Here is an 18,029-nt window from a genome sequence, read left to right as displayed (position 1 = left end):
GGCTTATTTTAATCCCCCCAACATGTTTTCATGATAGGTGCTTGAGAAATGAAAGGCCATCCTCTCTTTCCTCGGCTCCCTTTTCTTCCATCCAAAAGGTCCATGATGACTCACATCCTTCTCTTCTGCTGCTGCCTCCTCAGAGCTCCGGTGGGCGGGCAGAGCATCTCCAAGTGGAGCGCTGCACATCCCAGAAATGTGGGGGCGGACTCAATGGCGACAAATGATCCATGCCCAACTGGCAGGGAGAAAAAGCCACAGAGGTGTGGGGTGTGGGGGCGTCCCCAGGCAGGGAACCAAAGGAGAGCCAAGAGGCCTGAGGAGCTGACAAGCTAAAGCAACACAGCAGAAACACTTGGAAAGTCAGGAGTCAGAAATCAAGCAAGAGTGCAATGAGCAAGCTAGTCGGGAGGAGAGATGGACAAAAGGTCACAGAGTGGATAGGACAGCATCTGGAAGACTGCGGGTGGGGGGCTGAACACAAGGGCATTAAGAGTGATAGAGAGGAGAAAGGGAAGAGTGTGTGCTATGAAGGAATGGTTCAGAACATCAGAAGAGCCTGCTGGATCAGGCCAATGGGCCATCTAGCCCAGTATCTTGTTCTCACAGGGGTCAACCAGAAGAGAAGCTGAGCATGCAAGTACTCTTGCCTCCTGCAGGGGGAACTGAAGCTGTGGAAGCAGAGCAGAACCATCCTAGCTAGGAGCCATTGATGGCCCTCTCCTCCAGGAATTTGTCTCATCCTCTTCTAAAGCCATCCAAGTTGGTGGCCCTCACCGCCTCCTGTGGGAGGGAGTTCCATAGTCTGTGCAGCATGAAGAAGTGCTTTCTTTTACTGGGAGAAGGTGGAGGAGGGTGAATATGTGGGAGAGAAAGGGGGTGATGGAAATATCCTGGAGGTGAGTAAAAAAGTGTCGAGGTGCTATAAACACTTGAGTGAAAAGAATGGAAATCAGGTGGTGGCTGTGAAAGAACTGTGACGGATGGAGGAGCTGTCAGAGGAGTCATTTGGCAAGCTCTGACTAGGAGAGAAGAGTCCTAAGGGAACATTGACGCGTCTGAGGGCCATTTCTACAGGGTCAGTTAAGTATAATTGGTTTAATTCAGGTAGGTAGCTGTGTTGGTCTGATGTAGTCTATATGTGTGTGTGTGTGTGTGTGTGTGTGTGTGTGTGTGTGTGTGTGTGTGTGTAAATGTCCAGTAGCACCTTAGAGACCAACTAAGTTTGTTCTTGGTATAAGCTTTTGTGTGCATTTACACTTCTTCAGATACACTGCAACAGAAGGCAACAGACTCTTATATATAGGTGGGAGGGTGGGGTGGGGTTCTTCTCAGGAGGGTAGTAGGAGATGGGTGATTGATTCAATGGGTATGGTAAACCTGTTGATGACTGTTAACAATTGCAATTAGTCCTACAGGAAAAAACAAGGGATAGTATGCAGATGATTAGCATATATAATGAGACAGGAATCCAATACAGTGGTGCCTCGCAAGACGAAAAGAATCCGTTCCGCGATTCTCTTCGTCTAGCGCAGGGGTCTGCAACCCGCGGCTCCGGAGCCGCATGTGGCTCTTTTACACCTTTGCCGCGGCTCCAGGGCGGATACTAGCGAGGGGAGGAGGCGCATTGTGCGCCCCGACACTCCCCACTGTGGCGGGCGCTGTACTGGCTGTGACGTCGCATGGCGGCGGTGCGTGCATTAGTCACGCACCGTCCCGACGTCACCTTCCCACCCGCTGTCAGATCGGACATTAAGGTAAGAAACAATATATGCAGTGTTATACTTGTTTTAAATGTCGCAATGGTTTTGCGGCTCCCAGGTTTTTTTCCTTCGGAAACGGGTCCAAGTGGCTCTTTTTGTCTTAAAGGTTGCAGACCCCTGGTCTAGCGGTTTTTTCGTCTTGCGAAGCAAGCCCATTGACAGCTTAGCGGATTAGCGCTACAGCGGTCTAGCGGCTTTTCGCGATCAGCTGTTAAGCAGGTTATCAGCGGAACAGCTGATAGGCGGCTTAGCGGCTTAGGAAAAGGGGGGGAGCGGAAAAAACCCGCGGGGACGCGCAAGATTTTTTCGTCTTGCGAAGCAACCCCATAGGGAAATTCATTTTGCGAAGCACCTCCAAAACGGAAAACCCTTTCGTCTAGCGGGTTTTCCGTCTTGCGAGGCGTTCGTCTTGCGGGGCACCACTGTATCTCTGTTAAGACCAGGTCTCTCCATAGTTTTCAGTTTAGTGATAAGTTGTACCGTAACTCAGCAACTTCCCTTTCAAGTCTGTTTCTGAAATTCTTTTGTAATAAGATAGCTGCTTTGAGATCCTGTATTGATCTCACGCAATTTAATTCACACAGAAATGGGAAAATGCTTATGTGTATTAATTAAGGTTTAACATGAAGAATAACTAAATGTATATTGCTACCATTTGGGTCTTTCCACAGTAACTTTCTAGGTTATTGCTAAGCTCCTTAAAGGGTTAATGATTATGTGTTGGTTGTTTTCTAGCTCTAACCTGAATGCAACTTTTGATCATGTGATGAGGCTGTTGTCTTGCAAATTCGCCATCTTGAAAGGGTGGTGGCTTTTCTTTCTCTGAATCCCACACAGAACAAAAGGATGTCAATGGCTCTCCAAGAGCTGCATAGCCTTAAGCAGGGCAAGGCAGGCTGGAATAGGGGAGAGAGAGAGACACCTTTTAATTATTGGAGTTGTATTTTATTTCTAAGATTCTGGGCCTGTGCTGGACAGCACAATACATTGTATGAATATGTTGGATGTCTCATTTGATGTTTCTGTTTTGTTTTGGAGATTTCAGTAATATCTAACGGGTCTGGACAATGCTTCATTTCCAAAAGGAGTCAGTGATGGTGCCCTCAAGGCTACGTGATGGGCCTTTTCTCCACCCTCCTCCTCCAGTTGCTGCCTAGGAGAAAAATAGTTGGGGTGTTTGTGTATAAGGGGATGAGCTGGAAGAAGACTGGGAGCTGGAGACACAGAGACCTGCTTGCTGTGTGCTGGATCCAAAGTTGTGACCAATGGAGAGGCAAGATCTGTTGGGGTGCTATTGCTGTGAGTCCCTCCACCTTATGTGTGTGTAAATAAAACCATATATCCTAAAAACAACCACAGTTTCCTCATTCCAAGGAAACCAGAACTGGGTAAGTAGCTGGATTCTCTCACCACTCAGAGATTGGGGTGGCATGTAAGAGCATGTCTCTGGCACCTGGTGGTGAGAAGAGCCTTGATCTCATCAGAGTGAGAGGGTCACTAGTTGTCCCTGGCATAGAAGAGACATGCCAGTGCTCTGGAGACACTTGGAACCCCCAGAGATGAAGAGGGGAAACTGTTTCTCAAAACTAGCATGTTTCCTTGTCCTTCCTTATTTCCAAGCAGCAGTACAGAGGAAAGATCCCAAAATACCCTGATCCCTAATCCAGTGGGAGCAATAAACCAATCTGTCACCAGCCCTTCAAGGCCAAAGAGAACCAAGCAGAATGGCATACACAGCGCTCTTGGTTTCCTTCAACAAAAGCTGGGGGAAGGCTTCTGCTTCCTGCATTTGTCTAAGGAAAATAGTCACCTCCCCTTTTTGTGTGTAAAAATGCAGTAATAACCAGGTGGCAATGACATTATGCTTTAGTGTGTTTAGTGTGAGAGTCACAGATGGTATCTCACAACAACTCTGCAGAGTGGTCAATATTTCTGCTCTGAATATAATCTGCTCTGAACCCTGAGGTAATCAATTTCAGCCAAGAATGCTTGCAACTGTGCTGGCGCAACCCTCTCAGCCACCTTCTCCAAAAGGGGGGAGCCTGTGACTGGGCATTACCGGTAGTTGTCACAAACCAGTAAGTCCAAGGTGGTTGAATGTTGATTCAAGGTGGTTGAATCAACACGTCTTCTAAGATGTCAACATGTAACTCATCAGGATATACTGACATTTTTGCTGGTCACTGCTCATTAAATGTTGGCTTTCTATAACAGGCCTGTTGACAGACTCATGTTCTGCTCAGGGGTAGCCTGCTGCTCTGGCTGAGAAATTGACCTGTCCAGTCAAGGCAGTTAGAGGCAAGATCCAGGGCCAGCCCACCCATGAGACCAGGTGAAGCAGCACACTTCAGGCAGAAGAATCCCATGGGGCTGCCCTGACTTTATTCTTTTGCAACACTTGGCATCCATTTATCTCCCATATGAGACACAACAATCAGTCACCACCTTAGAGAGACACTTATTGCATTAGAGACTTTCATATTTATCATAAACTTGGTTCCACCTTTAAGCTGCTGTTATGCTTGTTTCCTAAGAAATAAGACTACTTACTTGCTATTGTTGTTGTTTATTACATGTGACAAAGCAATATAAAGATACTTCTAAAAAAAGAATGTGTTGATCCTGGACCCAGACAGCCATCCCCCTGAAAATATGCCTTAATAAACCAAGAGGGGTTAAGTTTGAGGGAGGCGCCTTGTCTGCATCCTCAGGCTGCATCAGCTGAAACTGAGCCCATGATGTCAAAGATGCTGTTGTGAGGAGATTGCTGCAAAGTCAAGATTCCTAAGGAGGCGAGTTCAAACAAAGGCTTCTGAAGGGTCTAAATCTTCACTGTGAGCCTTTCTTAGCTGAGCAGAGGGCTAAAAATCTCGGCAACATCAATATGACAAGCAATTCCTAGGCTTGGCACTGTCAGTAGAAGCGCAGGAGGGGCTGGGATTGGAAGGACCTTTTATCTCCTTAGGCTGATTTGCCAGTTGCAACCTTATCGAGAAAAAGCAGAGCTTGTCACAATCTTGATTATGTCCAGATTAGACTGGTGTTATGCCTCTACGTGGGGCTGCCTACCTGAAGCTGTTCATTTGAAGGCAATTGGAGTATATAACATTTATTGGGCATGAGTTGAACTAGTTGCCAGTTTGTTTCTGGGCCCAATTTAAAAGCTTTTAAAATTTTAAGCTCAAAACAAATTATTTGAAAGGACTGCCTCTACCTGAACAAACCTGCCTGCTCCTTAGGATTGCCCCCTGTGACTCCTCAAGAGCCCACAACCTGGGAGGTCAGATAGGGATGATTTAGCTGTGATTCCTGCATTGCAGGGGGCTGGACTAGATGGCCCTTGGTAGCCCTTTCAACTCTACAGTTCTGTGATTCTTTCAGAAGTATTGCATTGGCAGGCATAAAGACTGGCTCATTTTCAGCCATGTCCCCATGTTTATGGAGCCCCTTCCCATGGCAGGTATGTGTGGACCCTACACTGATGGTTTTTTAAATGGACTCCAGAGACTTTGCAAAAAAACCCCAAAGTGCCTTCAACTTGATATTTTAGTTAGCTTGCACTTTCCTGCTGCAGTTTGTAAACTTATTGGATTTATTGGTAGCATTTATATTTATATGGGCTTTCTGCTTATACTGCTTTATTGCTGCCATTATAATGTTTTTAGATGTTTTAGCATTTTGTTGATCGTGGTTTTACGGTTTGCAGTTCTGTAATGAATCTGTTTTATCTTTTTTATATGTTGTGAGACAACTTGGGAGCTGTGATCCTTAGTTGCCCTTCTAAGGCATGAGACCTTGGAAATGGCACCAAAGCTCATCATTTTGCTTTCCTTGGTCCTTAGTACATACCCTTCGGGAGCCCAGTTTCCCCTACACAGTGCTCCATCTATCTCAAAAATGATGCCCTAGAGCTTAGGGGTGTTCAGAAATGGGCCACCAAAACAACATAGGGGTTGGTAAACCTTCTGTATAAGGAAAAGATAAAGCGTTTGCAACTTTTTGGTCGGGGAGGGGGTCAAAAAGACAATTGGAGGAGCATGATAGAGGTCTATTAAAAAAATTACAAGGGATCCCGAGGGTCATCTAGTCCAACCCCCTGCAGCGCAGGTCATCAGATGAAACTGATTTTCAAGAGATTCTGGTCAGACAGAAGGAACAACTTCTTTGCACTGTGGACAGTTGCTTAGTAGAATTAAGCTGCCTTATACCATCAGCGCAGCAATCCAGCACAATCCACCACCCTTGTGCACAATAGCTCGCAGCTGTTCTCCAGCATTTCAGGTGAGTGTCTCTTCCAGCCCTACCTGGAAATGCTGGGGCTGAACCTGACATCTCCCCCCAGCATGACCATGCTCCCATCAGCACCAGGATCATATGGTTCTACTGGCTGGGGGCTGATGGGAGTTGCAGTCCACAAAGCACTGGAGGGCACTAGGTTGGGATACCACCGGGTTCCAGAGCACCATGAAAGCAGGGCTGCCAAACCCAGAAGGACAGGCAGCTAATCCCCAAAAGCAAAGCCAAAAGGAAACGGACCTATGAAATCGCCAGAGTTAAACTGCGGTGTTAGCCTGTATTGTACTGCCTTGTTTTGCAAAGCGTTTGCCATTTGGGTATGGAAAACCTTCATTCTTTACTTGATATTCAGAGGAGCTCTTGTGCGCAGCCAGCTGAGACCTTACAGATGTTCACGGCAGACCAAACATCTTGTTGAGAAGTGATTCAGACACTCACTAGAACATATCAGTTCAAGCACATGAACAGCATACTGTATTTCCACCTATTTATCACGACACACACACACACACACACACACACACACACACACACACACGAGTACCATTGCTAGTTCCTAAGGTGCACACCTCCTGCATTTCTGGGATGAAGGATGGGGTTGTAGCACAAGGGATGCTTATGAGGAGCTGAAGGAGAGTCACAGGGGCTTTTTGCTCTGCCAGTCTGGGGAACCCCACCTTTACCCCCACGGATAAAGAAATGTGCAAATCTCCATGGGGCTCACCACATAAGAGGCCAGTTCTTGTGCTGCCACCCTTTGGACCTCTTGTGGAGGAAGCACACAAAGAAGGGCCTCACAAGATGATCACAGGTCCATCTGCTTGGTGGCTTTGATGTCTGGTAGCTGCTAGCCTGGGCACAAACCCTGCTTCCTCAGGGGATGGCAGAAACAGTTTGGGAATTTTAAAGCAGACAAAAGAGCACAGAGGAGCTGATGTTTGCTTGGGAGGGATCCAATGTTGCTTTAAAGATCAGCTTTGCCTGATCTTCTAAATAAACGCATATTCCTCCCCACCCCTTAAAAACAACATCAGATGGTGAGTCTCTCCCCAGACAGATCCTGATTTTGTTCCTGTGAAAGGTTGGCCAAGGAACTTTTGTTCCAAGAAACATTAATAAATTTCTAGCTCTGCTTGTATGCTTAAAAGAAAATTTGGAAGCACCAGAGGCCGTCACTACTTGCAGCTGCTACTCTCTCAGCACCACAATAATCCCTAAAGCAAATCAAGATATTTTTTAAAACAATGCTATTGCCCTTTTTGTAGAGCATCAGAGAGCATTGTTTAGAGAATTACTTTGAAAATGCTTCTCAAGAGTTGGAGTAATTCAATGAAAAATTTTGGTCCTCATCAGGGGATTTGTTCACCTTGTCATCATCATTATTTGGGCCATGAATTATAGGAGACCATTTTGAAAGAGTACATTTTGAAAGCTCAAAATCACCCAGCCCCCTGCGATGGAATATTATTCCAGAGAACAACTGCCTGGCTCAAACTTCAAGAAGCTTTCAGAATACAAACACGGCTGCTATTGACAGAGATTAATCACGTGCACTAGGAGAGCATCGGTGATGTGATATTCTGTGTTTCTTTGCCATTTTTCCTGCTGTGGATGAGTAGCAAATGCAGTTGTCTTTGATACTGGTTCGGTATTTTCATAGCAGCTTTTACACAGCTGTTGTGTGTCTGCCCATCTGTGTCATTGGGAGAGGTGTTAATCTTCTAGGACACATCAAAATTGGAAACACTCTTCTCCCTTTGATGCAAGCGCTAATTTCAGATTTGCAGTTTGCAACCTCTGATCCTTGCATTTGCTGGGATGTGTCAGTGTTGTGAGCTTTGAGCTTGTTGTCTTGTACGCTGAGCATATTTATGTGCATGGTGCGTTTGTCCAGAAAATTAAGTTACTAACTGGAACAGCAAATGTTTCCCAAGACCAATGACAGAACCTCTAAGCATGACCTTAGAGGAGCTTTCTGCAACCCAGTGACCTCTAGAAGTTTTGGACTACAATCCCCATCAGTCCCAGCCAGCATGTCCAAATGACATGGGGGCTGATGTAGTTCAAACATCAGAAGAGCTCTCAGTCGGGGGAAGACACACAGTGGCTGCACATTTAGCCCTGCCCTTGGGCAGTGCAAGTCCCCCTTCTGAAGTGGGGAGTCTTTGGCTGAATTGTGCTGTTAGCGTGTGTGTGTGTGTGTGTGTGTGTGTGTGTTATTTTCTAATTGTGTTTTGAGACTTGCAAGACTCCTCGTGAGGGTAGCATGCCCAGGAAGGTGGGCTAAAAATCTTTGAAAGAGATACATAAAAACAAATCTCAGGATACACCCCCTGTGCAATTTAGAGCTCTATTCTTCTATGGTTTTAAAGCACATGAAGGAACCTAAAGAGATAGAAGAGTCTCCCAGCTTAAAAACATAAGTAGAGCCTACTGGATCAGGCCAATGGCCCATCTAGTCCAGCATCCTGTTCTCACCATTGCCAACCTGTGGGAAACCTGCAAGCAGGACCTGAATACAGCAGCTCTTTCCCAACTTGTGGTTCCCAGAAACTGGGGTTCAGGAGCATTCCTGCCTCTTGTTTGAAATTGCATTCAAACATAACTATGCATGAGTGTTAGTTAGTGCACGAAAGGGTTAAGACCACAGAGTTAGATTCCTAGAGTTGGCTATGTCACACCCCCTCTTTTCCGATGAGGGAGGAAGTCAAGCCTTCTCTTCCTGTTCCCTCTCTCATATATCCTCCAACATTTCTCCGATGAAAATAGGGACATCTCATTCCTTAATGATAATTTTACTATTTATACCCCACACATCTTACTGGGTTGCCCCAGCATTCTGGGTAGCTTCTAACATATATAAAACATAATAAAACATTAAACATTTTTTAAAACTTCCCTATACAGCTCGGGGGGTCAGATAACTCCATACCCTCCAGTGAAAATAGAGATGTCCTAAGGAAAAGCGGGACATTCCGGGATCAAATCAGAAACCGGGACAGCTTCTCTAAATCAGCAATGTCCCTGGAAAATAGGGACACTTGGAGGTTCTGCTCTGTTTCTCTCTGCACCATGTAACTGACCGAGGAAGGTGTGTCCAAGCTAAGCTCCAAGCTTAGAACACCTGTTTGAAGCTATCTTTCTGTATTTTCTACCCAAGGGTATTCTACCTGTGTTCTCCTTGCTGCTGCTGCTTGGATAAATGCATGACTCTGACCTTTGGCTTAAGAGTGTGTGTTCTGTTCATTGCAGGAGGAGTAAAAAGGGAGAAGCACTTTGCTAGTGGACAAAACAGGAAATGCAAAAGGTTTAACAGCCTAAATTCCCATGCTATACTGCAGCTTGACTTTGAAATTAAACTCTACTACTAGTCCCCAGAAGTTTAGCCGCATGTTTTGAATCAAGACTGACCCTGCCAATTCTTTTGTTATTTACCCAGCACGTGGATCACAGAGATTCATATGTTTTTCTTCCCACACCTCTGACTGTGCAGGCAGAGTTTATCCCTTCACAACCTCACAGACAGGGCTAAACACACAGCCCCTTTGCACATGCGTTGCTGCTTTGTGCGAGTAACACAGCTCCAAAGGGAGTATAGTCTACTCTAAAGCCTCTGGAGAGTCTCAGTTGGTGAAGGCTGCTCAGAGATATTATCTGCTTAAAGCTGATCAAAATAAGAAGTTGCATATGATTTGACAGGCAGTGGAGAAACAGAGCAGCGGAAGGAATGCTCTGCTAAGTCTTCCTTTCCAATCTCACCTGTGCTGCAAACTCAAATAAGCAAGTCACTCTCCTCGCGGCTTTTTCCTCTTCCCTCTGCAATGTGGGGAGAATAATACTGAGCTAACCCACTGGCCTTTCAAAAAGATCACGAAGAGAACGTGAAACAATTCCAACCCTCTCAAGCCCCATGCAAATGCTGTGGCTGGCATCCAAAGAACTATTTTTGGCACATTTTGAGGGCCTGGGCATTATGAATGGATTTTTGTCACATATTTGTTTCCTTTCCACAAACAGCAACCTCCCCCTCCCAGTCTAAAGTCAGTGTAGAAACTCCCCTTGGTTTCAACAAAAGTTTGCCATGAAGGATGGTTGCCTGAGAAACAGGAGACCCCCATCAGCACACGCCCCCCATTTTGCAGTCCTTTGATCTAGGCCTTAAGCATTGCGACATTGGGGCTTGTGGGTGAGATGCAGACGGACAGTTCAGGGCCAAGGGGAATTTCACATTAAGCCCTTCTGCATCTTCTCTCTTGCAGTTTGTCAATAAAAAGTTGTGTCCTCAAGAAGAGCAAAGCAACCATGGCAGAGTAGATTGCCCCACTTTCCTCCCCTTTTATTTTAATACAGAAGCAAAGCTGGGGAGAGGCTCTGGTTTTCATCAGAGCATCTTCCTGTCCTCCCAGGGCAAAGCAGAAGGCAACTGCACTCAGCTCCTGCTCTGGGGCTTTTCCTATGCCTCTGGTTGGCCAGCGTAACCTATATGAACTGAAGGCAGCCCTGTTTAGGGAAGTTTTTAATGTCTGATGTTTTATTGTATTTTTAATGTTTTGTTGGAAGCTGCCCAGAGTGGCTGGGGAAACCCAGCCAGATGGGTAGGGTATAAATAATAAATTATAGAATCATAGAATCATAGAGTTGGAAGAGACCACAAGGGCCATCGAGTCCAACCCCCTGCCAAGCAGGAAACACCATCAGAGCACTCCTGACATATGGTTGTCAAGCCTCTGCTTAAAGACCTCCAAAGAAGGAGACTCCACCACACTCCTTGGCAGCAAATTCCACTGTCGAACAGCTCTTACTGTCAGGAAGTTCTTCCTAATGTTTAGGTGGAATCTTCTTTCTTGTAGTTTGGATCCATTGCTCCGTGTCCGCTTCTCTGGAGCAGCAGAAAACAACCTTTCTCCCTCCTCTATGTGACATCCTTTTATATATTTGAACATGGCTATCATATCACCCCTTAACCTCCTCTTCTCCAGGCTAAACATGCCCAGCTCCCTTAGCCGTTCCTCATAAGGCATCGTTTCCAGGCCTTTGACCATTTTGGTTGCCCTCCTCTGGACACGTTCCAGTTTGTCAGTGTCCTTCTTGAACTGTGGTGCCCAGAACTGGACACAGTACTCCAGGTGAGGTCTGACCAGAGCAGAATACAGTGGCACTATTACTTCCCTTGATCTAGATGCTATACTCCTATTGATGCAGCCCAGAATTGCATTGGCTTTTTTAGCTGCCGAGTCACACTGTTGGCTCATGTCAAGTTTGTGGTCAACCAAGACTCCTAGATCCTTTTCACATGTACTGCTCTCAAGCCAGGTGTCCCCCATCTTGTATTATTATTATTATTACTTTTGGCCTCACCCAGCAGAACTCTTCTGATGTTCTTGGGCTCTTATAAGGGGGATGTTTAATCCTTCTCCCCTCTGCCATTCCCTGATCTAACTCCCAACTGCTGTTATTCGCACAGGGGTGGGGGTGGGGAGGAATACATGTTCTTGTAACATGCCTGCAATTTTTTTTCTGTTGCAGGACTGATAGCAGCTTGGGAGATGCGGAAATGATTTAGATTGGGAAAAGGGTGCAGGAGGGAATGGGTTAAAAGTCTCCCTCCCAGCACTGCTGCTTTGATCAGAATCCCCCATGCTCTAAATCCCCCATGCTCTAAAGAGAGAATCCCCCATGCTCTAAAGAGAGACAGAGAGACACAGAAAGAAAGGGAGAGGGAGAGAGATCAGAAGTTCCTATCAGGAACCTCCCATATCTTGCTTGTTTTATTCCTCAGATAATGCCGGGCCTGTTCCATGTCTTCCTTCCAAATCTGGGAGCAAAGCCTTTGCTGACTGCTGCTGACAAGTACATCTGCTACTCCAACAGTAAATTCTGCTCTAATGTGCATTTTGCACAGTTGTGCTGGCTGGGACTGGTGAGCGCTGTAGTCCCAAACATCTGGTGGGGCACCAGGCTGGGGAAGGCCGTGCGATGTGTTGTCATTGCCCAAATCTCCCCTGCACCACACGGCCAGCTTCCTCTTTCTCATCCTGGCAAGTTCTTTGTTTCCACAACACACACAAAGATCAGGCTGAGTGAGCCTGAATCCAGCACAGCCCATCATTACAACGTTCAGACAATTATTCCAAGCCACACAATATAATTTGGGACTCTCTATTGGCTAAATTAGTAAACTGAAGGACTATGAAAGGGAGGGGAGGGGAAATGCAAGGAGTCTTTGAGGAGAAAGAATTAGACATGGATGCAGCATTCCATCAGTTGGCACTTCTATGAAATCTCATCAGAAGGATATGAGAAGGGAGACAGCCCTTCACCTCCTTCCCCCCTTATTTTATCTCTTATTCTGCATTCTGCTCCTCCACACCCCACTCTTCTCCCCTCTCTCTGCCAGCACACCAAGATCTGCAACAGACGCCTTGCTATCGGTTGCCACCTTATGCCCTGAGTATGAGACCTCGGTGCGTGACAAAAACCTGCCTTGCATCTGCATGATCATCTTTTGATGCCTATTACCATCCCTTGATGAAGGGACGCGGGTGGCACTGTGGTCTAAACCACTGAGCCTTGGGCTTGCCGATCAGAAGGTCGGCAGTTCGAATCCCCACGATGGGGTGCGCTCCCATTGCTCGGTCCCAGCTCCTGCCAACCTAGCAGTTCGAAAGCACGCCAAAAAGTGCAAGTAGATTAATAGGTACTGCTCCGGTGAGAAGGTAAACGGCATTTCCGTGCACTGCTCTGGTTTTTGTGTTCCGTTGCACCAGAAGCAGCTTAGTCATGCTGGCCACATGACCCAGAAAAACTGTCTGTGGACAAACAATGGCTCCCTCAGTCTGTAAAGCGAGATGAGCGCCGCAACCCCAGAGTCATTCATGACTGGACTTAACTGTCAGGGGTCCCCTTTACCCATTTACCATCAAGGGGTGACTTGGCACATGCAAATGTTGAAGATCTGTTCTCACAAAGAGGAACTTTCATACCCTCCAAAGTGACTTAAAACAAAACAAAACTTTTCACATGCTCATGTGTATTCAGATGCAAGTGTCAGAACAGCAAGATATGCATATGGAGGAGTAAACCAGCCCAAGGAAAGATCTCATTGGGAACTATTTATCTGTAACTGGGCAGGTTTAATGTTAGTCACAATCCATGGAGGAATATTTCTCGTGTTCATGGATACAAGTTCCTGGAGCCAAAATAGCCATATTTTGCATATTTGCTGAATCTTCATAGATTTATGGCACATACAGAAACCATCTAAATGCTTCTATTTGGTGTCACAAAGGCAACCCACTCTCTTACACACCCCACATAGGATCCATAGATCAGGACTAATTCTGTTGTCTCATTCTGATGACACTGCAGATGAGCCTTTTCCCACACAACATGCCTCCTTTTCAATTAACTCTCCAAGTGAAAACTAGTTAACTCGGAGAATGGAGTGAGCAACACTCTAGAAATGAATCTTTTCCAGAGATAACGAGAATTCCTTACTTTATACCTTGGGAATGTTTTATAGTCGTCAACGGGAAAACCACACTGTTTTCCAATTTAGCTCCAATTGTGAAGGGCAGTGTGTATTCTATTCTGCTACTGCTCTGCAAGAACAAATGGTTTTCATTTCACAAAATGATATTGTGCTTCAAAATGCACATATGCATGTACACAAGAACCTCTTACACGAGGAATATTGGAAAGTGGAGACCTTTTTTAAATTAAAAAGAAGAAGAATGCTAAAGCCAAGAAGAGCCTCACCACTGATAAACAGAAAGCTTTGAATTCCACCAGATTACAGAGAGATGTTTACAATGTATGGGTGGCTAACAACTCTCTCTCTTTTTTTAAAAAATGATATTTATTAAAGTTTCAAATAAAATTACAATAATAAAAAAGAGATAAGAAAAAGAAAAAAGAAAATACAAAAAGCAGAAAAATAAAGAACAATTAAAAAGAAATCAGTCTTTCCATATCTTGTCTTTCATTTACTTGTTTCCCTGACCTCCTCACACCTCCCTTTTTTGCATTCCAGTTCAATTAGTTAATTCAGCAAATCCTTTCCCTCTTTGTTTTTATCTTAATCCTTTGTCTTGATATATTATAACTTTAGATTCACATCTATTAGCAATCCATTTTTACATACACCTTTATAACATTGCTGCTAAAACCACTTAACTTCATTCCAACATCGTTCTAACATTCATTAATTTTACAGTGTTTCTGTAGATAATCTTTAAATTTCTTCCAATCTTCTTCCACCAACTCTACTCCCTGGTCTCGGATTCTGCCAGTCATTTCCGCCAGTTCCATATAGTCTATCACCTTCATCTGCCATTCTTCCAAGGTGGGTAGTTCTTGTGTCTGCTAACAACTCTCTTCCCATGGGAACTATTAAAGAGGATCCTTTTCATTAAGGCAGCAGGTACTATTCTGCCACCACCACTCCAACTCTACAGTTCTATGATTCTTTCTCCCAAGCTCTTCTGAAACAGATGGAAGGTGAGGATGGCCCAAAGGGTCATCTAATCTTGGGCCTAGCCAGGATTTTTTGGGGGGTGGGGGGCAGAACCTCATATTTGTATTGATTTGCATTGATTTTGATTGCCCTCCCCCACCCCTTGGCTACGCCCATGCATCTAATCCAGCACTCTGCAGTGCAAGAACCACAGCTAAAGAACCACTGAGCCTAGTGGGACTTCCTTCTGAGTAAACTGGCATAGGAATGTGTGGTGTGCCTTTTTAAAAACCTGTTTTTAACACCATGTTTTAAATCATTGCAACCCACTCTGGGTCTGTAGAGTGAAGGACAGTCATAAACTAAAACAGTAATACCACCACAACAAAAAGACGAGTTATTTTCAAGAATCAGTGGGGTATCCTGAACACAGTGATATTCTTGGACGTGGCCAGAGTGGTCCAGCTGGTGACTGGTCCAGATGTTGTTGGACTCCAACTCACATCAGCCATGCCCATTGGCCATGCTGGCTACGGCTGGTGGGAGCTGGCGTCCAATAACTTATGGAGGGCCACAGGATAGACACCTTGCTTGCATTGCCTACTTTGTAAGGTTTTTGCAAGGATAAAATGGAATCATAATATATGTGGCTCTTGGAGCTCCTTGGATGAAAGGTTAAAAGACACCTCGCATTTTTGCAATGCTTTTTTTAGTGTTTGACGTACCATATTTTTCGCTTTATAAGACGCACCAGACCACAAGACGCACCTAGTTTTTGAAGGAGGAAAACAAGAAAAAAAATATTCTGAATCTCAGAAGCCAGAACAGCAAGAGGGATCGCTACGCAGTGAAAGCAGCGATCCCTCTTGCTGTTCTGGCTTCTGGGATAGCTGCGCAGCCTGCATTCGCTCCATAAGACGCACACACATTTCCCCTTACTTTTTAGGAGGGAAAAAGTGAGTCTTATGGAGCAAAAAATACGGTACTTTCCTTGTACTATTTCAATCCTATAGTATAAATCAGTCCTATAGATTGGGGCAGGGGGGTGAGGTTGAAAGAGTCACCAAGTGTGCTCTTGATTGAGGTGAAATTCCAACCAGAGATGTTCTGGTCGCTCTTGACGACTCAGTTGAGTCTCATAAGAGTACAACAAGCTGTGATCAGTCTTTGGTTTCTTCATTTTAGGGCAATGATGCAAAGCCTGCCATTTCACAGGTGTGGAACTAAATGTGGGAGGTTCTAGTTTGCCCCAGGCATGTGTGAGACCAGGGAGGGATTTGAAGCCATATCTCCGTGGTACAGCAGGACCCAAAAGTGGCTGGGGAAACCCAGCCAGATGGGTGGGTATAAATAATAAAATTATTATTATTCTAAAAGGAATGGAACCCCAAAGAGTGGACTTTAGACAAATACATGGAGGGCAAGGCTCTCAACAGCAACTAGCCATGATAACGAGGTTCCACCTTCACTGTCAGAGATTAATATGCCTCTGAATACCAGCTGCTGGGAATCGCAAGTGGGCAGCGTGTGCTGTTGTGCTCATGTCTTGTTTCACATCTGGACATCTGGTTGTCCACTGTAAGAAGAGGGTTTGCTTTTGCCTGATCTGGTGGGGCTCTTCTGATGTTCTTATGTGCGCTTCCAACATTACCTTTCTGCTGCATGTAAGGCTTTTGAATATTTGTCAGTGTTGATTTGAAAACACCATATCCATATCCAATCTATATCCATTTCATCCTGAGGCAAGCTGTTTAGCATGATGTTTTTATTTACCTTCTGTGTTTTTGCACCATTTGTAAGTCAGGCTGAGACTGCTTGTAGAAGGCGCATAAGAAATCCAATAAATTCTAATACCTAAAAAGCAGCAGCAGCAGCAAGAACTGCTTTGCCGGGTCAGCCCAGAGCTCCATTCTAGTCCAGCCCTGTTTCTAAGAGTGATCAGCCACTTTCTCCTGATATCACACACATGCATATGCCTCGCCATCTTCCATCTTGCCATGCAAGAAACACAACCAGAGTTCAAGAACACTTTCCAGGCAGCTAAAAAGCAGGGCTGGTAAAGGCCGCTTGGGCCAACAGAGAGACATGGAGGGCCACATTTGACCCTCAGGTTTTTTATCCCTAGTCTAAAAGCACCCTCTGATCCAGAAGGGCCTCTCCCAAGTCCTGACAGGTGACCTTTTCAAACATGGAAGGAACAGGGGGAGAGGCAGTCAGTCAACCTGGGAAAATACACTCTGCACTTGCTCAGGGACACTCTCCACTAGGACTCTGCCCTGCACCCAAGGAACAAACCAGCTCTCCAACTTTTGTCAGGACTTGATCCCAAGCTGGCCAACCTCTCACTTTTCACTCCAGGCTCTTCAGCCACCTCCCCTGTTTTTCCCTAGCACGTTTCTTCGGGCTCTCTTCCCGCTTCGACGTGCGTCTTCCCATCGCATCCTGACGCTCAGAACCCAGGTTCCGGCGTCCAGCCCCCGCGCGCCGGTGTATCTTCCTCACCTGTCCACGGCGATGGCCGTCATGGAGTAGATGCTGGAGAAGACGGCGGCGACGGGGAAGAAGTTCTGGAAACGGCAGTAGAAGAGGCCGTAGTACCAGACGCTGTGGACGGCGTAGGTGAAATTGACCAAGGTGTTGAAGGCAGCCATGGAGGCTTCGGCGAAGGCCAGGTTGACCAGGAAATAGTTGGTGACGGTGCGCATCCGCTTGTGCGCCAGGATGATCCACATCACCACCAGGTTGCCGACCACCGAGACCAGCACGATCAGCGCGTACGCCACCGCCCAGAGCGCGACCTGCCAGCCCGGCTGCACGAACTGGTTTTCGTCGAGGGAGGCGTTCGTCGAGGCGTTGGAGCCGTTCGAGGGGGTCCCCTCCATCGCCCTCAGGGTAACTCGGGGAGCGCCAGCGGGAGCAGCATGGGGGCCGCCTCAGCAGCAGACGGGGCGGGCGGGGCGGGGGGTGGCGGCTGTGGCCCTCGCGCGGAAACTTGCGCGGGGATTGCAGAGAGGCTGCCGCGCCCGTCGGGCAGCGGGAGGGGGCCCAGGTGTTCTCCGCAACCGGCCACTCGCCTCGCTCTCCACGGAGCTCTCCTGCGGGGAGCCGCCCCGTCGAGGCTCGCTTCGGCTCTCGCACCGCCCGACTGGAGCGCCCGGCTGCGTGGCGGCGGCGAAGCGGCTTTTTATAGCCCGGCAGCGGCGGCGGCGGCGGCGGCGCGTCAGGGAAGGTGGGCAGCGGAGGCGGCGCGCAGGCGGCCGGGCGCGCTCTCGCGCGGGGGATGCAGTTGCGGCAGAAGTGGGGGCGTCTGCTCGGCGAGGGCCCCCGGGGGCCCCTGAACCAGGACCGTCCAGCCTTAACTCTCGGCGCCCCGCAGTGCCTCTCCGTCCAACCCCGCGATGGGGAATCTTTTGCCAACGGAGAGCCACATGTTTTCTAGGTAACCTGCCGGGGGCCGAGGGTGAGCTGGGACGGGGGCCAGAGGGGGAAGAGGCAGGCAGAGCCATTTGCCCTTC

General features: G+C 46.9%; 1 protein-coding gene across 1 annotated transcript in view; it reads right to left on the bottom strand.

Annotated features, from left to right (window-relative positions):
* The window catches only part of TACR1 (tachykinin receptor 1), a 53,459-nt gene extending 35,814 nt beyond the window's left edge, over positions 1-17,645 (bottom strand). Inside the window, exon 1 of the mRNA XM_028741105.2 lies at positions 17,017-17,645. Within this exon, the coding sequence (XP_028596938.2) occupies positions 17,017-17,396 (380 nt within the window). The 5' untranslated portion in view covers positions 17,397-17,645. The remainder of the gene's footprint in view (positions 1-17,016) is intronic.
* Positions 17,646-18,029: the final 384 nt, after the last annotated feature.

Source organism: Podarcis muralis, chromosome 7, assembly GCF_964188315.1.
Source record: "Podarcis muralis chromosome 7, rPodMur119.hap1.1, whole genome shotgun sequence".
Lineage (NCBI taxonomy): Eukaryota > Metazoa > Chordata > Lepidosauria > Squamata > Lacertidae > Podarcis > Podarcis muralis.
Note: the sequence above shows the minus strand (reverse complement) of the source record. Positions and strands in the feature narration are given on the sequence as shown.